Below are 21,940 nucleotides of genomic sequence, written 5' to 3' on the forward strand. Positions count from 1 at the left end.
TTTGTGACATATATATATATATATATATATATATATATATATATATATATATATATATATATATGGAAGAATAACTTCGGTTGCCGCAAGGTTATAAATATGAAAGTAGATGCGCTTTCACATATCAACTGTTTATTCTGCCAACGTTTCAACGGGAGCCCCGTCTTTTTCAAGGCATAATAATATTTACACATGTTCGGTGTCTTCTTATAACCTGTCGAGACAGGAGGGGAGGGATCAAAAAAAGTAAAAAGAAAAAGAAACAGCGAAACGGGAGGAGAAACAATAAATAAATATAGAAAATCTAGGAGGAGAAGCAAGACCGACACAGCGTAATTAGAAAGCGGCAGCATCTCAACAGAGTGGGGCAGAGGTAGATGAGCAATGCCATCGTTGTCAACAATACCTCCCCTGCACCCACTATTCCCCAAGCGGGCAGTGTGCCGCCGTTCTTGTACTTCACCTTCCCGTGTAGTCTGCTGGCGGCTCGTTCCTCTTAGAAGTTTAAGACAAGTTAATAGGGAGAGCTTAAGCGCTACGAGTGCGTGCTGGTGGCGTCGGGAGGAATGAAAAAGCCCGTAATTGAGGCGCCGCCATCGATATTCATTATATGCAATGGCTCCTTGTCAGTGGAGGAACAGAAAATGTGCGTTAAAAATTAAAGAAGAAAAAAAGAAAAGAAAAGAGGGGGGGGTGGACTATACGACATCAGGGACCACTTATCTGTGCGTTCAGGCTGTGCTTGATGAGGCAAATTGTTTCTATGTTGTCAGATGCATAGGCTAAAAGCTTTGTTAGCGGTTAATAGTATTGTCGTAATGAGAACGGACTGATTAGAGAGAAGCGTTTGCGTCTTTTAGCGGTCGTAACGCTGACAGTGTGCCTTGGTGTTCATTTATTCCGTATTTTATCTTGTTAAATTTGTAGATAAAATAACATTCCCGTTGTTCCTCTTCTTGGATTGTTCGAAAGTTGTTTTCTAATAGTGTAACCCTGATGTCATCAAAGCTGTGGTCTTTTAATGTGCTGTGTTTTGAAAGTGGAAGGCCTAGCAGGGATCATACATGTGCCCGATGAATGTTGAATCTAATTCTGAACGGAGTGTCTGTCTGGCCCACGTATTGCTTGTTACATACCCCACATTCCAGGAGGTATATGGCGTTGTCTGAGTCACAGTCTAGTGCACCTCTTATCCTGTGCTTAAAATCCAAATGGGTGCTTTTTGCCACTGTCGTTATCTGCATGTGTTTGCATTCCTTTCAACTGCTTTTTCCGCAAGGGTGACACCCAATTAGAGATTTCACGCCTATCTTTGAAGTTATTAAATGATCCGTTATATTTTTCGGCCGTCTGTATACCACAAAAGGAGGAAAAGTGAAAATTTTTGATAGTCGCAAGCTTTGCTCCAATATGTTAAAGTGTTTTCTTAGAACCTTGTTATGTTTCGCGGGTTGCTCGTGAAAGTTAACCATTAACTTTCAGTTAACTATGGGTTACAATAGCAGGGGGCAGCTATGAAGGAGCTCGCACATTCGAAGTAACATTGCTATTTATGGATATTAGATCAGCTTACAATGCCATATTCAAATACAGTAGGCCTACGCAGGGTGTCCAGGCGATGCTCTGGGCCGTCGTCATCAGCTGTGCCACAGCCTGCGTGCTTTATCGTTTCGAGTGGACACGCGGCACTAAGCACAGTGAGCTGGCAAAGGTGTCGCTGGCCTTCTGGGATCGTATTCTCTGGACGTTGTCCCTGGCGGCGTTTACCTTCATTCTCGTATCTGGTAGAGGAGGTGAGTGGCGCCTCTCTTTTTTATGCTTGTGGGGTGTTCAGAGTCTACTCCAGATACAAGGCTCTCGCAGATACCGAAGAAATGAAAATCAATTAACGACTTTACGCTGGAATCAAAACACAAATCTAGAAGAACCACTTTCACGAACAACCCAATCGCTGGTGCCATTATCCCTGGCCCCGGTGGACTAAAGACCGCTCACACGAGCACTCCCAAGAAACGTTCTCCGGCACTTCCCCCTTCACCGCTCGTTGTGTCCGAGTAAGAAGCATGGCTGCATCCAGCCGCAAACGCTAAGGCTCTCGCTGCTGGGTCTTATCGCCGCTTGTGTGCACACCGGAAAGGATGGTGATGTGGGGCTTATCGGGGGTTGCCCACACAATCTACCATCTATAATAAAGGCGTCGCCGTCCCAGCTCATTTGTCGGCACCCTTTTCTTGACATCTGAAGCTGAGACTGTGCGGGGCGTCTTCTCCACACTACCGAACTCGGTGGAATCCACCTTGCTGCGCTTCCTGAACGAACATCCGCCTTGACGACTACCAGGCCGTCGAAGGGGAAACGAAGGCGAGTACGGGGAAGCCTGTACCGGCTGCAGACACGAATGGCCAGACAATGGCCATGATAATGGTGCAGGAGTTCATGGAAGAGGGCGCTGAAGGCTCAAGTGCCATGGCCAAGAGGGCCACTACACCTGCCATAAAGGCTGCCGGAACAGCTACAAGTGCGACGCCCAACGCAACCATGAACGATGAACCAGTGTACAAGCTGTGGAGCAGCAGGCCGGCAAACTCCAAACGAGCCTCCACCCTGACGATGAACCAGTGGGCAAACTGTGAAGCAGCAGGCTGGCCAACTCCAAACGAGCCTCCACCCTCAAGACGGATGCTTCACCGATTTTCTCACACAAATCACCGATTCTCCAATGCGGACACCAAATAAATGTTTTGTTCACTCTCTCCAGACGCAAGATGTCTTTCGACAATTGCATTGAAACATGCAGATACGGCCCCAGTTTTTATCCTGTTATTCTGTTATGCCTTATAATACGTTACTAGTGGCGTATTTCATGACACGTAATCTATAATGACAGACGCTCGACAGTGCCGTTAACTCTGAGACGCCAGTAGTGTTTCGTAAAAGTCAAAGAAAGTGGTGTTTACGGTCCCAAACTTTGAAAAAGTATGTTATTTTATTCCATCCACATGCACTCATCCCCATCATCATCAGCAGCAGCAGCCTAACTACATCCACTGCAGGACAACGGCCTCTCTAATGTTCTGCTAGTTAACTCGGTCCTGCGCTTGCTGCTGCCAATTTATACCCGCAAACTTCTTAATCTCATCAACCCACCTAACCTTCTTTCTCCCCCTAACCTGCTTGCCTTCTCTAGGAATCCAGTTAGTTACCCTTAATGACCAGTGGTTATCCTGCCTACGCGCTACATACCCAGCCTATGTCCTTTTCCTCTTCTTAATTTCAACTATGATATCCTTAACCCCCGTTTGTTCTGTAATCCACTCTGCTCTCTTCTTGTCTTTTAAGGTTACACCTACCATTTAAAAGACGATAGCCTTACTTGGGGGCATTCGACGCAAAAATTTAGGTCTGTCTGTCTGTCCGTCTGTCTGTCTGTCTGTCTGTCTGTCTGTCTGTCGGTCTGTCTGCCTGTCTGCATGCCTGTCTGCCTGCCTGCCTGTCTGTCAGTCAGTCAGTCTGTATGTATGTATGTATGTATGTATGTATGTATGTATGTATGTATGTATGTATGTATGTATGTATGTATGTATGTATGTATGTGTGTCTGTACATTTGTCTGTCCACTCTTAACGGCATCGGGTACTTCAAAGGGCCAACCCCATCCACAGCGCCCACCAATGTTTCTCAAGGTTTAGCGTTCATACTTGTGCAGTTGTCAATAAAAGGCAAATATTGCGCATCTCTGGTGCACCACCACATGTATATATTCTGCATGTGCGTCTTTTACTAGAAAAGATATACATAAGTAATTCTAAGGCCGCAGCGCTTATCACACTGCACTGACCATGCAACGCTTGCACGAAAAGACGAGTGTTTCCAACGCTTTGCTAAGACGAGAAGGTGGTGGCTCCTACCCTTCGCCTTGCGTTCTACACCTTATTACCTCTCAGACGGGCGCGCACAGCCGCCTCAAAGCCACGCGCTTTCTTTTCCCAGAAAACTGCCAGATGGTGTTCATGTTTTACGTGTTGCGTGACTTGATGTGCTCGTTCGCCTCCGCTGCATGCTCGAGGCAACGCAGCGCCTCCAGAGTACCATTCACCGAATTTCTTGCGCAGAACATCAAATATATGTTTTGTTCACTCTCTACACACGCGCAAGACTTTCGTCTTGCGACGACATTTGCAGATTAACATGCAGATACGGGGCCAATTTTTTTTTCTTTCCGTTGCTCGCTGCGTCATCCTCAATATAATCTTAACCTTCTTTATAAGTCTCCAGGTTTCTGCTCCATAGCTAAGAACCGGCCAGATAGAGCTGTTACATAGTTTCCTCTTGCGGGATAGTGACAATCTACCTGTCATAGTTTGAGAGTACTTGCCAAATGTGCTCCACCATATTCCTATTTTTCTAGTGACTTCAATCTCGTGGTTCAGCTCCGCGGTTATTACCTGCACTAAGTAGACATAGTCTTTTACAACATGAAATGGACTATTACCTATCTCAAAGCGCTGCTCTCTTCCGAGGTTGTTGTACATTACTTTTATTTTCTGCAGATTAATTTCAAGGCCCACCTTTCTGCTTTGCTTGTCTAACTCCATAATCATGAGCTGCAATTCGTCGCCTCAGTTGCTCAGCAATGCAAGGTCATCGGTGAAGCGCAGGTTACTAAGGTACTATCCCATAACTCTTATCCCTAACTGTTCCCATTCTATACCTTTGAAAATCTCCTGTAAGCACGCGGTAAAAAGCATTGGGGAGATTGTATCTCCCTGCCTTACACCCTTCTTGATTGGTATTCGGTTGCTTTCTTTATGAAGCACTATGGCAGCAGTTGATCGCCTGTAGATTTCTTCCAGAATGCTTATATATGCTTCATCGACACCCCAATTCCGCAGTGTCTGAATGACTGCTGATATTTTTACTGAATCAAACGCCTTCTCGTAAATTATAAAGGCTATCTATGGTAGTTGGCTGTATTCTGATCATTTCTCTATTGAATGATTGTGGTTGATTGCTGAGCAGCCTGTTCTAAATCCTGCTTGTTTCTTCGGTTGATTGATTTCTTATGTTTCCTTAACTCTGTTAGCAATTACCCTTGTATATAGCTTGTATACTACAGAGAGGAAGCTGATCAGTCTGTAAATGTTCAAGCCCTTGTCATCTCCTTTCTTATGTATTAAGGTGATGTTAGCATTCTTGCAAGACTCTGGTTCTTTTCCTGTCAGGAGATACCTCGTAAACACAGTGGCTAGGTTTTCTAACACAATCTGTCTTTCATCTTTCAGCAGATATCATGTTACCTGACCCTCACCAGCAGCTTTGCCTCTTTGCATGCTCTCCAAGGTTATTTGACTTCTATCATTGCTGGTGGGGTGTCATCTGGGTTACTGCTAGCTTTTATAGTATTAAGGTCGTGGTTGTCGCAGCTGCTGTACAGATCTCTGTAAAAGTCCTCCGCTATTTTGACTATTTATCCTTATTGGTAGTTATTTTGCCTTTGTCCCTCAGTGCATACATCTGATTTTCGCCTATCGCAAGTGTCCTGTTCACTGCTTTGACGCTTCCTCCATTTTTCAGAGCGTGTTTAATTATCTCCTTGTTATACCTTCTTACAACGGATACCTTACGCTTATTAATGAACTTTGAAAACTCTGTCATTTTTACTTTGTCTGTTGTACTTAAGACTCATGTTTTGACGCTTCTTATTCAGCTTGTTTGTTTCCTGGAAAAGCTTGCCAGTGTCCTGTCTAACTACCATGTCTCCTACTTCCACTGCACACTCCGTAATTATACTCATCAGATTATGATTCATTGTATCTACCCTAAGGTTGGTTTTCTCAATAACAGCCGAGTACCTGTGTCGAAGTAAGACTTTAAATTCCTGCACTTTCCTTCTCAGTGCTAGCTCATTGATTGGCTTTTTGCGCATCAGTTTCTGCCGTTCCTTCTTCAAGTGTAGGCGAACTCTAGACCGTACCATTCAATGGTCACTGCATCGTACCTTGCCAACCAATTCCGCATCCTGCACAATAGCTGCATGTGTACTCATTATAAAAGTCTCTTTCGTTGTGTTTTCGCCATTAGGGCTCCTTCATGTCCACTTAAGGTTTCCTCCTTTTCGCTAGAGGTATTCAAAATCCGTAAATTATTGCGTTCTCTGAAATTTACCAGTAGTGCCCCTCTGGCATTTCTAGTATCGATGCCATATCCTCCTGCTGCCTGGTCTACAGCCTGCTTCTTCCCTAACTTTGCTATAAAGTTTCCTATCAGTATAGTATACTGTCTTTTACCTCATTTATTGCCGATCCACGTCTTCAATGAAGCTTTGTACTGAAGCGTCATCATGGCTGAATGTAGGCACGTAAGCCTGTACCACCTTCATCTTGTATCTCCTATTGAGTTTATTTGCGATAGTTACCACCCTTTTATTAGCGCTGTAGTATTCCTCTATGTTGCCAGATATGTATCTGTGAATTAGGAACCCCACTCTCAGTTCTCTTCTGTCAGCCAAACCCTGATAGCGGAGGGTGTGCCCATTTTGTAGAACCATATAGCCCTCATCTGTCCTCCTTACCTCACTGAGCCCTATTATATCCCATTTAACACCCTCTAGCTCCTCAAAGGGTATAGCCAAATTTTTCTCACTAGATATGGTTCTAATACTAAACGTGGCGAAGTTCAGGTTCCGATGGTGGCCTATCTAGATCCAGAGATTCTCAGCACCTTCTGGAGCGTTGCAGATCTGACCACTGCCATGGTTAGTTGCTTCGCAGCTGCTGGGGATAGAGGGTTGTGAGTTGAATGACGTATGCTTGTGGGAGGTAGTGGCCAGATACTGCACCAGGGTGGCCAATCCTTCTCTGGTGAGGGAGAGTGTTATGCATACGGTGGCCACCGATGAGGCCGCACCCCAGGCCCCTTAATGCAGTTCTATCACCACGCGGATTTTTTACGGTTGGCAACTGCACGACACCGGAATTCGAACCACGGACCGTTTGTATGCGGCATCCACCACCTGACGCTTACTCATTTCGGCATCCGCAAACCGGGTCTTCCAGACTGCTCGCAAGGACGTACTTTCATCCACTGGTTTCGATGCGGATAATTTCATCCACTGGTTTCGATATGGAGAGCTAGTGATGAAGGCAGGAAGGTGGTTTCATTCAGATGAAATCTTGGGCCCATAAAAATAGAAGTACATGAAGAAGTGGCAGAGTGGCACATCGTGTTTGAAGTTGTGGTCTATGAGATTTAACGTAAGAAGGTGATGTGAACAATCTGCGTTTTATTTCATAATCCATAAAAAATTGTGGAAGTGGCGTAGGCGGGCCTGCTTTCACAAGAAGAGTAGGAAGGTTGAGAGAAATTTTTATTGATGAGATACTAGGAGTTCAGGAGTAAATTTACGATAATGATACGAGCTGAGCGGTTTTGAATGGCTTCTAGTGTATGAGCAAATGTACTAGGATGAGGATGCCAGAATAAAGAGGTGTACTTGCGCTTGATATTGTTACGGGAGAATAACTTTACTTTATAAAACGAGGAATAAACTCGGTGGTGGACAAGATGGCGCCCAGTTGGCTCACAGATCTGACAACATCGTCCTCCTCTTTGTCTTCTTCGTCGTTCTCATCCTACCGTTACATGATTTCCCCGGCGGCTGGAGCACCGACCCGGTGCTAATCAGGAGGCACTGGAGTAATACGGTTTGAGTCGCGTAACATGCACTACGTCAGTGTGAGGGTGAAGGATGGCGGGGTCCGTAGGGGTGATTTCGTATGTGACGTCAGTTACTTGGCGTAAGATACGGTAGGGACCTGAATAGCGTGGGAGTAACTTCTCCGAAAGTCCAACGCGGCGCGAGGGGAACCATAACAGAACGAGATCTCCGGGTGTGAAGTGGACGTCACGATGGCGGGCGTCGTATACGCTCTTCTGATTGTCCTGGGAGTCCAGTAAGCGTCGTCGAGCAACTTGGCGTGCCGCTTGGGCCTTCATTATTGCATCACGAGCGTACTGAGACTTGTCATTTAGTCCGGCCGGCAGGAGGGTGTCGAAAGGTAGCGCAGGGTCACGGCCGAACAACAGAAAAAAAGGAGAGAACCCAGCGGTGTCGTGTCTGGAAGAATTGTACGCGAATGTTACAAACGGTAACGTAGTGTCCCAGTCGCGGTGATCGGCGGAGACATACATGGAGAGCATGTCGGTGAGAGTGCGATTGAGGCGCTCCGTTAGACCATTTGTTTGTGGATGGTAAGCAGTCGAGAGCTTGTGTTTAGTGGCGCAGGAGCGGAGGAGGTCATCAACCACTTTGGAAAGGAAGTAGCTGCCTCGGTCGGTAAGGAGTTGTCGAGGGGCGCCATGATGTAAGATGACGTCCTCCAAAAGGAAATCGGCCACGTCAGTTGCACAGCTGGTTGGAAGGGCCCGTGTGATCGCGTATCGGGTAGCATAATCGGTTGCTACTGCAATCCACCGATTACCCGCAGCTGACGTAGGAAAAGGGCCAAGCAGGTCCACGCCAACACGGTAGAATGGGTCTTGTGGGATGTGCAGTGGCTGAAGACGTCCGGCCGGAGGGGCATTTGGTTTTTTCCGTCGTTGACAAGGGTCGCAGGCTGCAATATAACGGCAGACGTCGCGGTACATGCCAGGCCAGAAGAAGCGCCGGCGAACTCTGTCGTAGGTCCGTGACACGCCGAGGTGACCCGCTGTAGGTGCATCATGAAGCTGGGCGAGAACAGTGTGACGCAATTGAATGGGAACGACGAGTAGTCTTTCGGGGCCGTCAGGACGCATATTGCAACGGTACAATACACCATCATGTATTTCAAACATTCGAAGGGAAGGGTCGGGCCTCACCGATGTGAGCCTTCGGATAATACCGTCCAAGAAAGTATCTCGTCGCTGCTCGATTCCAATGTCATGAAACGCGGATAGAGAGAAAACGTCGATAGGAAGGGTGGTTTTAGAGGAGTCGCCGTCTGGAGGGTCGACAGGATACCGGGACAAGCAGTCCGCATCTTGATGCAGGCGGCCGGTTTTATACAGGACTGAGTAATCAAATTCTTGAAGGCGCAGCGCCCAACGGCCAAGACGGCCTGAAGGGTCTTTAAGGGACGAAAGCCAGCACAAGGCGTGGTGATCTGTGATTACTGTGAATGGCCGGCCGTACAAATAGGGACGAAATTTACCGACTGCCCAAACAAGTGCCAAACATTCCCGTTCGGTTATTGAATATTTTCTTTCAGCAGGCGAAAGAAGGCGGCTGGCATAAGCAACAACACGGTCTCGTCCTTGTTGTTTCTGGGCGAGGACTGCACCGATGCCATAGCCACTTGCGTCTGTACGAACTTCTGTTGGAGATGAAATATCAAAGTGGGCGAGGATAGGCGGAGACGTAAGCAGACACACTAGATTTTGAAACGCATCTGCTTGCTCAGGGCCCCAGATGAAGCCAGCGTCTTTTTTGAGAAGTTGAGTGAGAGGGCGTGCTACGTCGGCGAAGTTTTTAACAAAGCGGCGGAAGTAAGAACAGAGGCCAACGAAACTGCGAACGTCTTTGGTACAGGTTGGTACAGGGAAATCTCTTACTGCGCGTATTTTATCTTGATCAGGGCGAACCCCCACGGAATCAACGAGGTGTCCGAGGACAGAAATTTCACGACGGCCGAAGTGGCACTTTGCCGAATTGAGTTGCAGGCCCGCCTTACGAAAGACAGATAAGATTTTCGATAGCCTTTCAAGGTGCGTCGCAAAAGAAGGCGAAAAAACGATAACGTCGTCCAGGTAGCACAGGCAGATGGACCACTTGAAGCCGTGCAACAGAGCGTCCATCATACGTTCGAATGTGGCGGGCGCATTACATAAACCGAATGGCATCACTTTAAACTCGTAAAGGCCGTCGGGAGTGATAAACGCCGTCTTCTCACGGTCCATGTCATCAACGGCAATCTGCCAGTACCCAGAGCGGAGGTCAATGGAGGAAAAATATTTTGCGCCGTGAAGGCAATCCAGGGCATCGTCTATGCGTGGTAAAGGGTAGACGTCCTTCTTCGTTATTTTGTTTAAATGGCGATAATCGACGCAAAATCTCCAGCTGTTGTCCTTCTTCTTTACAAGTACAACAGGGGACGCCCAGGGACTGCATGAAGGCTCGATGATATTCCGAGAAAGCATTTTGTCGACCTCCTGTTGGATGATGCGCCGCTCTGCATGGGAAACACGGTAGGGTCTCCGATGGATGGGACTCGTATCGCCTGTATCAATCCGGTGCTTAACAACGGACGTCTGGCCGAGTGGGCGGTCGCCAAGGTCGAAGATGTCCCAAAAAGATGCAAGCAGGGAACGCAGGTCGTTAGCTTGTTCTTTCGGCAAGTCGGGGGCAATCATCTTGGTTAACACACTTTGGTCTGATGGAGGAGTAGACGAAGTTTTTTGGGCACTCGGGATGCTGTCATAACTTAGAGTGCAAATATGGCACTCTGCCGCCGGCACGATCTCGGCTAGAGATATACCACGAGGGAGGACTTGTGTACATAGTGAAAAATTCACTAAGGGTAGGCAGGATGCATTGGCCGTAATAGTGATGACGGTGTGAGGAAACGCAACGTTGTGCGAAAGCAGGACGTCAACATTGGGGGACACAATATAAACACCGTCTGGGACAGGTGGAACAGGGGAGACGCCTATGTAAGCTACTGTTCGTTGAGGGAGACGCAGGTGTTCTGTAGAACAAAGCCGACTTGGAGGGCAACTTGGAGGATCAACAACATTAGGTAGAGCGAGTTGCACTATACCGGCAGAGCAGTCTATCAAGGCCGAATGTTCAGACAAAAAGTCTTGGCCCAAAATTATGTCATTAGGGCAGTGTTCTAAAACATAAAACAGAACTGATGTGTGGTGTCCGGCGACGCTGACGCGAGCTGAGCACACACCAATTACGGCGACTTTTCCACCATCGGCCGTTCGGACCACAGGAGTTGGGCCAGGAGTAAGGACTTTCTTCAGCCGTGCTCTAAGGTCAGCGTTCATGATAGACACGTGTGCGCCAGTGTCAATGAGGGCTGTAGTAGGTACACCGTCGACGTCAACATTGATAAGGTTCTGATGTGCGGGCAAGGTCAGTAGAGGATTTTGGGATCGGGTCGGTATTGCAGCATCACCTCCAAGAGCTGCTCCCGTCAGTTTTCCGGAGGTGAACGCCGGAACGAGCTTGGGGACGGCGATCGGCGAGATGGGGGCGAGCAGGAGAAACGGCGTTGTGGCGAAGGGGAGCGGCTGGATCGGGGGCGCGAGGAATTCTCAGGCGTTAGCGGCTCTGTTTTCGGTGATGAGCGTGAATTCCAGACAGGTGGGCGATGGGGCGGAGGGTGAGGCCACGGAGCAGAGCTGGACCAAGCACGGCAGTGACGCGAAATGTGGCCTATACGACCGCAATTGAATCATATCGGCCGGTCGTCTGGGGTGCGCCATACCGCCGGGTCGCGATAATGTGGGCTGGCAGAAAAACGTCGGTTGGGCGGAACAGTCACGGGTGGATTTGGTGTGGCGTAGTCTGGACGATGAATGGAGCAGACGTTTAAGCCGGCGTTGGCCAGTTCTTGCCTCACGACGGTCTGTATGAGAGAGACGGTGGCGTGATAGCTTTCGGAGTTGGGGGAGGCTGACACGAGTGGAGCGGCGGCTTCTATTTCCCGACGGACAATACGGACAACGTCACCGGGACTTTCCGTAGAAGGCAGGCGAGGGTCTTCGCATGTGGATGTTGCAGCCGTGTTTGGAAGCCGGGCAAACTGGTGGAGAACACGGCGGCTCTTCGCTTCTTCAAAGCGCCGGCATTCAGAAATAATGTCGTGGACCGTAGATGAATTCTTGAACACAAGAAGGTGAAAGGCGTCATCTGCTATGCCCTTAATAATATGGCCAACCTTATCGGCTTCGGACATCTGCGAGTCTACCTTGCGGCACAAAGCGAGCACGTCCTGAATGTACGTGAGGTATGATTCGGTGCACGTCTGAACTCGACGTGCGAGCTCGTTTTGGGCGGCGCGTTGACTTCCCACAGGCCTGCCAAATAGCTCCCGGAGCTTTTGCTTGCATAACTCCCAGCTAGTCAGTTCTTCCTCGTGCGTCTCGTACCAGACCTTTGCGGTACCTCTGAGATAAAAAATCACGTTGGCCAGCATGAGCGTTGGATCCCATCGCATACGTACACCCACTCGTTCGTATGACTTCAGCCAGGCTTCTACGTCAATGCCATCAGTGCCAGAAAAGGTACCTGGATCTCTCGGGGGCTCCAAGATGAGGGTTGACGGTCCAGTTGGAGACAGCACGGACGTAGTTGGAGAAGGCACGGTAGTCGGGGAAGGGTCGGCATTGTTGACTGCAGTCGCCATGGGGGAGACCACTAGGCGCCCGCTACGAAGCTCCGTTTTGCGTGAAGTGAGTACCCCGCACCTCCCACCAATGATGTTACGGGAGAATAACTTTACTTTATAAAACGAGGAATAAACTCGGTGGTGGACAAGATGGCGCCCAGTTGGCTCACAGATCTGACAACATCGTCCTCCTCTTTGTCTTCTTCGTCGTTCTCATCCTACCGTTACAATATGACTAATGTTTCATAAAAAAGTTTTAATGAAACAGGCGCTTATGAAAAGTTACGGCACAAGAAGTGGAGAGAGCGGTACCCATTGTAATCACGGAATTGGTAAAGCTAATAAATATTTAATTGCTGTCGATGTGAACAACTAGGTATTTGCAAGTGTTGACAGATGACAACTGAATCCTATTTATTTAGTAAACAGGGATAGTGCAGTCAGCGCTTCTTCGAGAGATCCTAATTATTTTACACTTGCTAATATTTAGTTTTAGTGAGCAGAGTGACCACCAGGAAGTAATGCTGTCTAGACCAGACTGAAATTCTGATTATTCGTGATGGTTAGTTATTATGTGGTTGATGACACACTCATTGGCAAAGAGCCTGATTGTCGATGTTATGCGCGATGAAAAATACATATTCTAAATTGGAAAGAGTAATGGTCCAAGGACAAAACTTTGCGGCACACGAGCAGTTAAGAAAGAATTGCGTCAGTTATGAGCGTTAGATGTTGCATGTTGAGTTCTGTGAGACAAGAACCATTCAATTTATAGTAATATGTTTGACTCACTGTTGAGCATCCTTAGATTTAGTAGAAGAAAACGTTGAGGAATGGTGTTGAAAGCTTCTTGAAAATCAAGACATATAGAGTCGTTAATGGAGCCAGTGTCATGCGCTGAAAAAAAAAGTCATTGGTGAAGAGATGTAGTTGCATTTGAAATTAGTAGTGCTTCCTAAAACCATGGTGACTATTGTAAAATAAGTTATTTTCTTTGAGAAGTACAACTAGGTTCAAATAAGTGATATGTTCAAGAAGCTTTTATTGAATAGTATTGAAAGCATTAGACCTTCAATTCAACCTATCAGAGAAGTAACCTAGTGTATGCACAGGAAACAGTTTCCTCGCTTTCCAGTACCTGACCCTTTAATGGGGCATGTTGCAATGACTGTGAAAAACGGTGCAAAACAATGACTGAGCAATAAATGGCCCACTGTTTGAGAAATCTGGTTGGAATTCTATCTATGCCAGATGCTGACGCATTCATTTTAAGTATGAGGAGAAAAGGCCACATTGATCAATGATTACTCTTTTCAATCAGGGACATCGTGAGTTAGCTTGAATCGATAAAAATTTGGAGTTGTCAGAAGAAACTGTGTTTTAAATACATCTTTCACATCACCTGTCGCCTACAATGACAAACCAAGTTCGTTACACGTTTTTCTTCTTGCTCTGTTCTAGGCTTCGTACAGACCATGCTGTCGGCTACACCACTGGCCGTTCTTAGCAGGCTTTCCTATGGCATCTACCTAATCCACTTTCCATTCTTCCTTCTTTGGAAATCCGCCGTCAGAGAACGGCTCTACACTAATATATTCAATTTGGTAAGTGGAACTACGGATCGACAGCATTTAAGTACCACCGTTCTGTCGGATGAATTTAACGCATAGCAAGGTTTTCGCAGGCAATGGGGCAGAAGTACTTGTTATATTTGGTGAGCGGAAGTTCATTATATTGGCAAGGAAAGTTACATGCTATACTGGACGCCCTGCACACATTGGTTATGAAAGGTACGCTTTAGTCCTGAGTAAAATTTCCGTAATATTTGCGTATAGCCTGAAAACCACGACGAAATGCGTTATATATAGTGTCCCTCCTAAGCATAGCTGTAGTTTTATTATTTTCCGACACATTTTATGACGGCGCCACTAAACCACTCTCACATCCAATCGGGCAGCCTTTTTTGACAACTATAGTGCCAGACGTCGTACGGGTAGGGTATGACGGAAACTTTCGTGTTGTTATTTTGCGGTTGGCGCTTCTTTTCGTGGAGACCTAGACTGGCGTAGGACTATTGCTGTCAGACCTGTCAGCAACTGTTCTCGAAATCCAGCCTTTTCAAACCTGTTCACTTAAACGGTGAAACTGTTAGTGGTTTTATGGGGACCTGAACGACATAGGTCATTCCCTAAGACAGTCAATGCGATAGCACGACTAGTGAGCTTCGAGTGACGAGATGATATGTTGTACTAGTGGAAAAGCTTGAATGTTTTGGTATTTGTGCTAAGCTAAGTTAGACAATTTCAGTTAGTAAAAACACATAGACGTATGGGTCGCTGTGAGCGAAGGTAATTTGTTCGTAAAATTGGAAACTGCTTGAAGGCTGGTTTTGTTAGACCGAGTTATAGCTGCACTTTTTCATGGTCAGCATGCCCAGGGGCGTTAGAAGAGGGCAAAACATAAATATTCTTAGTGCATTGAAAGGTCAGTTGAATACTTCAAAGTTTATTTGGTACCGTGGTGATTCACTGCCTCCTGAAATATGTTTTCCCGTCTACTATCATTCAAATTGCAGTTACGATATCAATTGTATATCTTGCTTTAATGTTTGTTCTGCAACGAGCATAACTGACGCTTTTATACAGGCTTCATTTCCAGCGCTCCTAATCAACTATTTCGCATGCCCGCAGTTCTCCGAAAGTGTACCGGTGTTTGTGTGGAGCTGCATGCTTGCGTTGGTGCTGTTCTTGGCCTGCGAGGCTCCGGTTGGACGTCTGGACAAAATATTGTGGGCCAAGTCGTCGCTCAAAAAGAAAGAGGAGCAAGTCAATGAGGGGCACGACCTGGAGCTACCTACACGTCACTCTGAAGCACCTGAAGAGACCCATCATCGGTGAATAAATCACAGCCGCCTACACCATGTGCATACTTTGTAGTGCCACATAACGGAAGGCATTGCCCCACTTCTTTTCAAAAATCAGCAGTTGTTCGGTGTAATATTGCAACCGTTAGGCAATGCTCCTCAGTAGTGGAACGGAAAGGACTACGTGCGTTTTAGGGGTGAAGATCCTTAAGGCGCGAGTCGGTCGTCACATGCATATATGCATGTATGTAGCAACCACCTCACAGCATATCCACGGAGTGAATGATGATGAGTGAGGCAAGCTTCGGGGGGTTTTATCGGCATGCCGTGAATCATCCATTATCCACGTCTATCCATCGTCTGTTAGTCTGTTTGACGCGTGGAAGAACAGATGAACAAATGCACGGACGAACGCAGGAACAGACGCACAGACAGACGCACGGACAGAACAAAGGACGGACGAACGGACAGACGGATGGGCGGACGGAGGCACGGACAGACGCACGGCCGGACACATGGATGACTGCACGGAGGGACGCAGGAACGAAGCCACGGGCGAACGGACGCACGGAAGGACGCATGCCCGCATGGACTGATGCACGGGCGGATGGAAGCAAGAATGAACAGACGGACGGAAGCACAGACGAACTGACGAACGCTTCGCCCTTCATCACCATTCACTCCACGGATATGCTGGGATTTTGTTTGGATTTGTTTTTCTCTGCGTCACGGGCACGCTCAGTGAAGAGACCGCGCATTGGCCAGTGCAGGATGAAGACAGACACGAAGAAAGAGCCAGACTGGCTCTATTTCGCCTGCGATCGTGTTCTCACGCTTTTCCTATCGTACCGATCGCTTCCGCGTTTCAGCGCTCATAACGTTCATGTATTCTCCCGCGTGAGGGGGAGAGGCCGCCGCTGGCGCTTTGTTAAGGAGCGTTACCGCAACGACGGGGTGCGAGCTTCAGCAGCTTCACTTCCAAAAAGCTGAAATCAACACAACAGTGGTTTAGAAAATGAACTATCAAGTACTACACTGCGGGTTCAGTTCCCATACGCAGCACTCGCATGTTTCTAGAGATTGATCTGCGGACAAAGTGTATTTCACACTAGAGCTTTCATGAATGGCGAGAAAAACGGCCCAATTTGGCAACCGATCTGACATCCGACGTGGTGGTGCACGGCGCTCAAAGTGGTGACGCTTCATCCCATCGCACCAGCGGATAGGATGTCTGGTGTGGAGAAAACCTGGCAGTTGTTGGGTGAACGAATCCTACCTTCGGACGGGCACAGCCAATTATAATATATACATTGCGCAAAGCTAGCAACATCACATCGCTGCTGGTGCCCCTTTTATTGATACTATCACCGAGAGCTGAGGCAAGATGCCTCAGCTGTGGCTCGGTAAACATTTGGTGGAACTTGCTTGTGACGCTAAAAAATTATCAGGCAAGAGTGGAACAAGCAGCACAGTCGCAGTTAATGGAACAGCGTCCTTTTTAGAGCCCATTGTAGGATATCTAGGGGCAACGAAGGCAAGTAAGTAAGGTACCTGTTGTATACCAAACAGACATCCTTTTCGGGCTCGTTGTAGGATATCTCGGGGCAACAAATACAAGTAAGTATGTAACGTACCTGTTGTGTCCCAACTTCTGAAAGCACCATTGTTCTCGAGCGAGCCCGTAACGTATCAGCGGTTCCCGGTACCTGCATGCGTCTGCTTGTTAACTTCTCGCGTCTCCGCTTCAAGTGCAGGTAAGAGCTCTGTTAGTGATGTAATGTTTGGATGTGTAGGGGAAGCTTGTAAAATTTTTTGTGGTCAACGGGAAAAAATATTTTGCAAACGGGGCCACATGAAGTGAGCATTCAGTGAACATTTCTGTACGGTTATCTTTGTTAGGGCGTGTTTGTAAGCTTGTTATGAAACGATTGATATCAATGTTTACATTATTGTGCATAAGTAGGCATATCTATTTTAGACGAGCTATTTTTTTCGGTGCTGAAGGGTATCTATACAAACAGTTTCAATCAACATATTAGGTAAATATTTAAGCCAATACTTCTTAAAAATGGACCTGGCCACCTTTCTTTGGAAGCCTTCAAGTTTTTTTCTGGAGAAGACTGTAGTGTTCAATTTTTACAATTTAGAGTCATTTGCCAGGTGGAGCACTAAAACGTTACTCTGCAGTCAAGGGCAAGGTGATCTTGATGCGTGTTGATTACATTTTAGATAATGCAGTCAATGGTGATCAACTTGATGTTGACATGTGTAATAGCAGGTAGGTCGTCAATGAAGGTTAGAAATAAAGACCCGGAGCCAAAACACAACCCTTTGGAACACCGAATATTACTTGGGGAGTGTCAAATGACTTGCCATTTCAACAATGTGTAAATATTGTTATCATTTAGTTATCAAATATTCAACTAGTAATGGCTTAGTCGCCTAGTAACATAAATATAAAAATTAGTTTCTGATGAATCAGTCGGTTAAAGACCTTTTAAAAATATACTATTATAGAGTTGATTCATTTTCTGGAATTGTTGCCCAAAGACAGGTCGTGAACAAGTTGCAAAAATTGTTCAACGTAGATAATCTTTGATGAAAGCCATGTTATCGAAAAAGCCTGGAATTAACTGCTCTCATACCTCTTCCCTGATTAGTGTGCGGGTGTGATTCCAGTGGTCTGCTATTCTTTTGGAAGCCTACCAGTTTAAAGTAATTTTATTAATTTCAAATAATGCAAGTGAACATCTTGGCTCAAGTAGGATGGGCCTCACGTATACTGTTAAATTAAATATACAAACAACGCAACAGGCATACAGAAAACAGAACAAACGATAGAACTACAATTACAATCATAATATAGATAGGGCTATGACAAAATATTAAGAGTGGTAATGTGGCACTGAAAATCAGTAAAAATTTATCGTAGTGTAATATGCAATATGGTCACAAAATTCCGATCCGCAACCGTAAGAAGGAAGCAAATATTGATTTGCTCTTGAGTGAGCGAAGATTGGTGCCAAAAAATTTTTGTTATTGTGCCACGTTGATCTTCTACTCAGACGCTTAACAGACTCTGTCAGAGCTAAATTAATTTTAACTGCGAGGCAGTTGTGAAGGAATGAGTGGCAGTTAAGTTTTTTTCTGGGCTTCCTGCAAAGATATACTGTAGTGCTTCATTCAATTAGGAGAATCGAAACGTTAACTATTTTGCGCAAATATATCTACCAACTTTACGCTGAACATTTTCTAGCTGTGAAATATATTTACGATAATTCGGATCGCACGCAATTGATGCATATCTAATTTAGATATTATGCAACCTTTCTGTGCGAGAAGGTTTAGGCTGTTCCGCCGCGGTGATCTAGTGGCTAAGGTATTCGGCTGCTGACCCGCAGGTTGCGGGTCCGAATCTCGGCTGCGGCGGCTGCATTTCCGATGGAGGCGGAAATGTTGTATGCCAGTGTGCTCAGATTTGGGTGCACGTTAAAGAACCCCAGGTGGTCGAAATTTCCGGAGCCCTCCACTACGGCGTCTCTTATAATCATAAGGCGGTTTTGGGACGTTAAACCCCACATATCAATGAGAAGGTTTAGGCTACTTCGCGCTCTCTTAAGTTTTTTTTAAGAAAGCACAGTTTCTGAATACAGGCTGCAGAAATGTCGGATATGTGTTTCGAGCATGTGAACCTATTTGCTAGTGTAACACGTAAAGATTTAAACTTGTCAACATCTGCGATTTCATTGTTATTAATTCAATAGAGAAACGTACGGCCTACTTTTTTTTCCTCGTTAGACGGAGATAGTGCTTTGACTGAATAAATATTAAGGATGCACCTAACATAAAGAGAAATTAAGGAAGGTGACAGAATAGACGCCCTATCGTGTCACCTTCCTTCTATCTCTCTATGTAGGCTGCGTCCTTTCTTTTTCCTAAATATGGACCACCTAGCCCGACAACACGTTGCACTAGTATCTTTGTATGAATTCAAACCATTTCCTAACGCTCACACCAATTTCAAGTCGCACATATACTGTTTGTAATAAGATTTGGTCGTTTGTAGATGAAATTTCCTTGAAAACAACACAATAATCCGCAAACAACTAAATTGATACTCTACCAAGACCCACATCAACCCAATAATTACATAAATGACTAGCAAATGGCCTAAAACACTACCTTGAGTCACTCCCGAGGTAACAGGAAGCACGGGGGATGAGGAGTTTTTTCTGAAAATCATTTTCTGTAGAAAAGATATGCACTAATTCATTTATTGATGAAGGATGGCAAGCTGGGGCATCCAAATTTAAACAATAGCTTACTGTGTAGTACTTTATCAAATGCCTTCAAAAAATCTCAAAATGGAATGTCAGCCTGCTTAGAGGCATCAAGTACAGCCAAGCTCTCGTGCACAGTTGAAACCAAATGAGTAACTGTAATCCCTAATTTTTTGAAACCATGTTGATGTGGTGAGAAGATACCTCAATCCCTTAGAAATTTTTTGATGTGTACAACAGCATGCTCAAACGAATTGAAACGCGTGCTATTGACTGATTCAGGCCGGTAATTGATTACCTAAAGCCGTTTATATCTTTTAGAATGAGTGTAACACGTGCAGTTCAGTGCTCCCTTTTTTTCAAAAATGTTTTAAATATTTGAAGTTTTACGCCCCGAAACCACGATATCGTTACTAGAGGCGCGGTACGGGAGTTTTCCGCAAATCTTTACTATTAGGTGTTCTTTCACGTGCGCTGACACCGTATAGTACACGGGCCTCTGCCATTTCGACTTCATTGAATAGCGACCGCCATGGCAGTGATCAAACCCGCGATTTTTGGGTCAGCAACCATACACCCTAGACACTGTTTTACCGTGACGGACCCCCAATCATTCGAAATGACACTTGTGTTTACCAATAGATTATTAGGTTATCCATAAATCCAAAAATGTGCTCAGCATAGAATTTAAAAAATGTGTTTTGAATAAGATGTGAACCGGCAGAGTGTTAATAATCAGATTTAGAAACATGGCAGTGAGGCCCTCTTAAGTTTTTACAATGGTGTTTTCTCTCCTTCTCTGGGGACTCTGTTGATCGTATTTATCTGCATGCAGTCAGAAAATATCAATTGAAAACATGTACAATTCGCATTGATTCTTTTACAATTTGGTCATGCACTCTCAGTTTCCCTATCTCCTCATTAGCTTTACTTATGTGGCATCAAAATTTTGGAGGGTCAACCAGTGTATTGTTGATGGTATAAGTTCTTGCCTGTGTAACTTCTTCACGACATTCTTGTTTTATTTGCTGCCTCCTGAGCGACATTATTTTTTCTTTTGTCTGTAATATTTCCCCGGTGATGCACACATTTCAGCACCGTTCGCAAATTTCTCAGTGGGAATGAAGTAGGGAACGCAATGGTCTGAAGTTGAGCGAAACGTTTGCCACAAAGGCTCAACATCATACCACGTATTGTTTGCGGAGGCCAAGAAACGTAGAGTAGACATGTATGGCATGCAGTATGAGAGTGTTTTTGTGTTCGAGTTTTTCGCCCCGACTGATGCCCCTGTAGATCAATCGTTGGACAGGCCGAACCCGTGCGCTGCAGCCGGCTATTCGTCGTCAGCTCAGGTTTCACGTGCGTCTTCAAGTAAACGTAAACTGCACATCAGCCGCAACAATGTTCTGCCAGTGTTCGAAAACGATTTCATATTTCAACGGAATGTCGTATGCGAAAGAGCACCAACCTTCAGAACAGCGGGAACAAGAAGGTGTAAAATGTTTCCCACAGAGCTGCATGGACTAGCCAGGTTATGCAGTTTTAGAGAATCGCATAATGAGATAATCTGGGACCGGATAGTAGTAGACATCAAAGACCGAAAGCTCCCAGAAAGAATGCAGATGACGTGCTGCTGACCTTCGAAAAGGCCACACTATGGCTTGACTGTATAAATTCATCAAAAACAATCTGCTCTGCCACACAGCTACAATAAAGCGAAAATTGATAGGGTCAGCCAGACTTGTACTTCAGCTATTTTTTTGGGAAAGCGAAATACACCTCAGCACAGGCTAAAGAGCGTCCTGAAGCTGAAGCATAGCATTGTACGTCCTCATGATGACATCCTGATCTATGGCAGGTCAGAAGAAGAGCCCAGTACCCGTCTCAAAAAAGTTCAGCAAAGATTACAGAAGCAAAAAGATACCTTGAACCACTAAAAAAGAGAATTTAATGCACAAAGGTAACGTTTTTGAAACACATCGTTGATCACCAAAAAATTCATGCTATCCCTTCGAAAGTGCAGGCTAATATTGACATGAGACCTCCATTGAAGCGAAGGTGCTGAGAGTCGAAAAAGTGGCAAACGCTGCTAGACAGTCTCGCGCGAGCGGAAAACGTTGACGCTGCGGCTACCGCGGCAAGAGTCACGAACCAAGACGCTGCCCAGCCTTTGTAAAAACTGGCACGCTGTTCAACAAAAGAAACCATTTTTCAGCTTCCTTCAGGAGTAGACGCGGCGTTCATGAGTTAGGCGTCGCTGCAACAGAAATTGCACTGAAGGAGTCCTCGGACGCTACGGATGACGACAGTTAAGTTCTGACGGTGCAAATCAGAAACGTTTCCAAAAATCAGAATTGAACTGTGGCAGGTGACCTTGGCGGACACCTGACAGAACTTAAAGCGAATACAGGCACGCAAGC

General features: G+C 45.9%; 1 protein-coding gene across 3 annotated transcripts in view; it reads left to right on the forward strand.

Annotated features, from left to right (window-relative positions):
- Nucleotides 1–15,301, forward strand: part of LOC119160789 (O-acyltransferase like protein) — a 625,262-nt gene extending 609,961 nt beyond the window's left edge. For 2 of the 3 annotated variants that reach the window (XM_037413024.2, XM_075880874.1), the window contains 3 exons: nt 1,607–1,793; nt 13,839–13,981; nt 15,068–15,301. In XM_037413024.2, coding sequence (XP_037268921.1) covers nt 1,607–1,793; nt 13,839–13,981; nt 15,068–15,274 — 537 coding nt within the window. In that variant the 3' untranslated portion in view covers nt 15,275–15,301. The remainder of the gene's footprint in view (nt 1–1,606; nt 1,794–13,838; nt 13,982–15,067) is intronic. The other variant, XR_005108333.2, reaches the window with a different exon arrangement.
- Nucleotides 15,302–21,940: the final 6,639 nt, after the last annotated feature.

This window comes from Rhipicephalus microplus, chromosome X, assembly GCF_043290135.1.
Source record: "Rhipicephalus microplus isolate Deutch F79 chromosome X, USDA_Rmic, whole genome shotgun sequence".
NCBI classification, from domain to species: domain Eukaryota; kingdom Metazoa; phylum Arthropoda; class Arachnida; order Ixodida; family Ixodidae; genus Rhipicephalus; species Rhipicephalus microplus.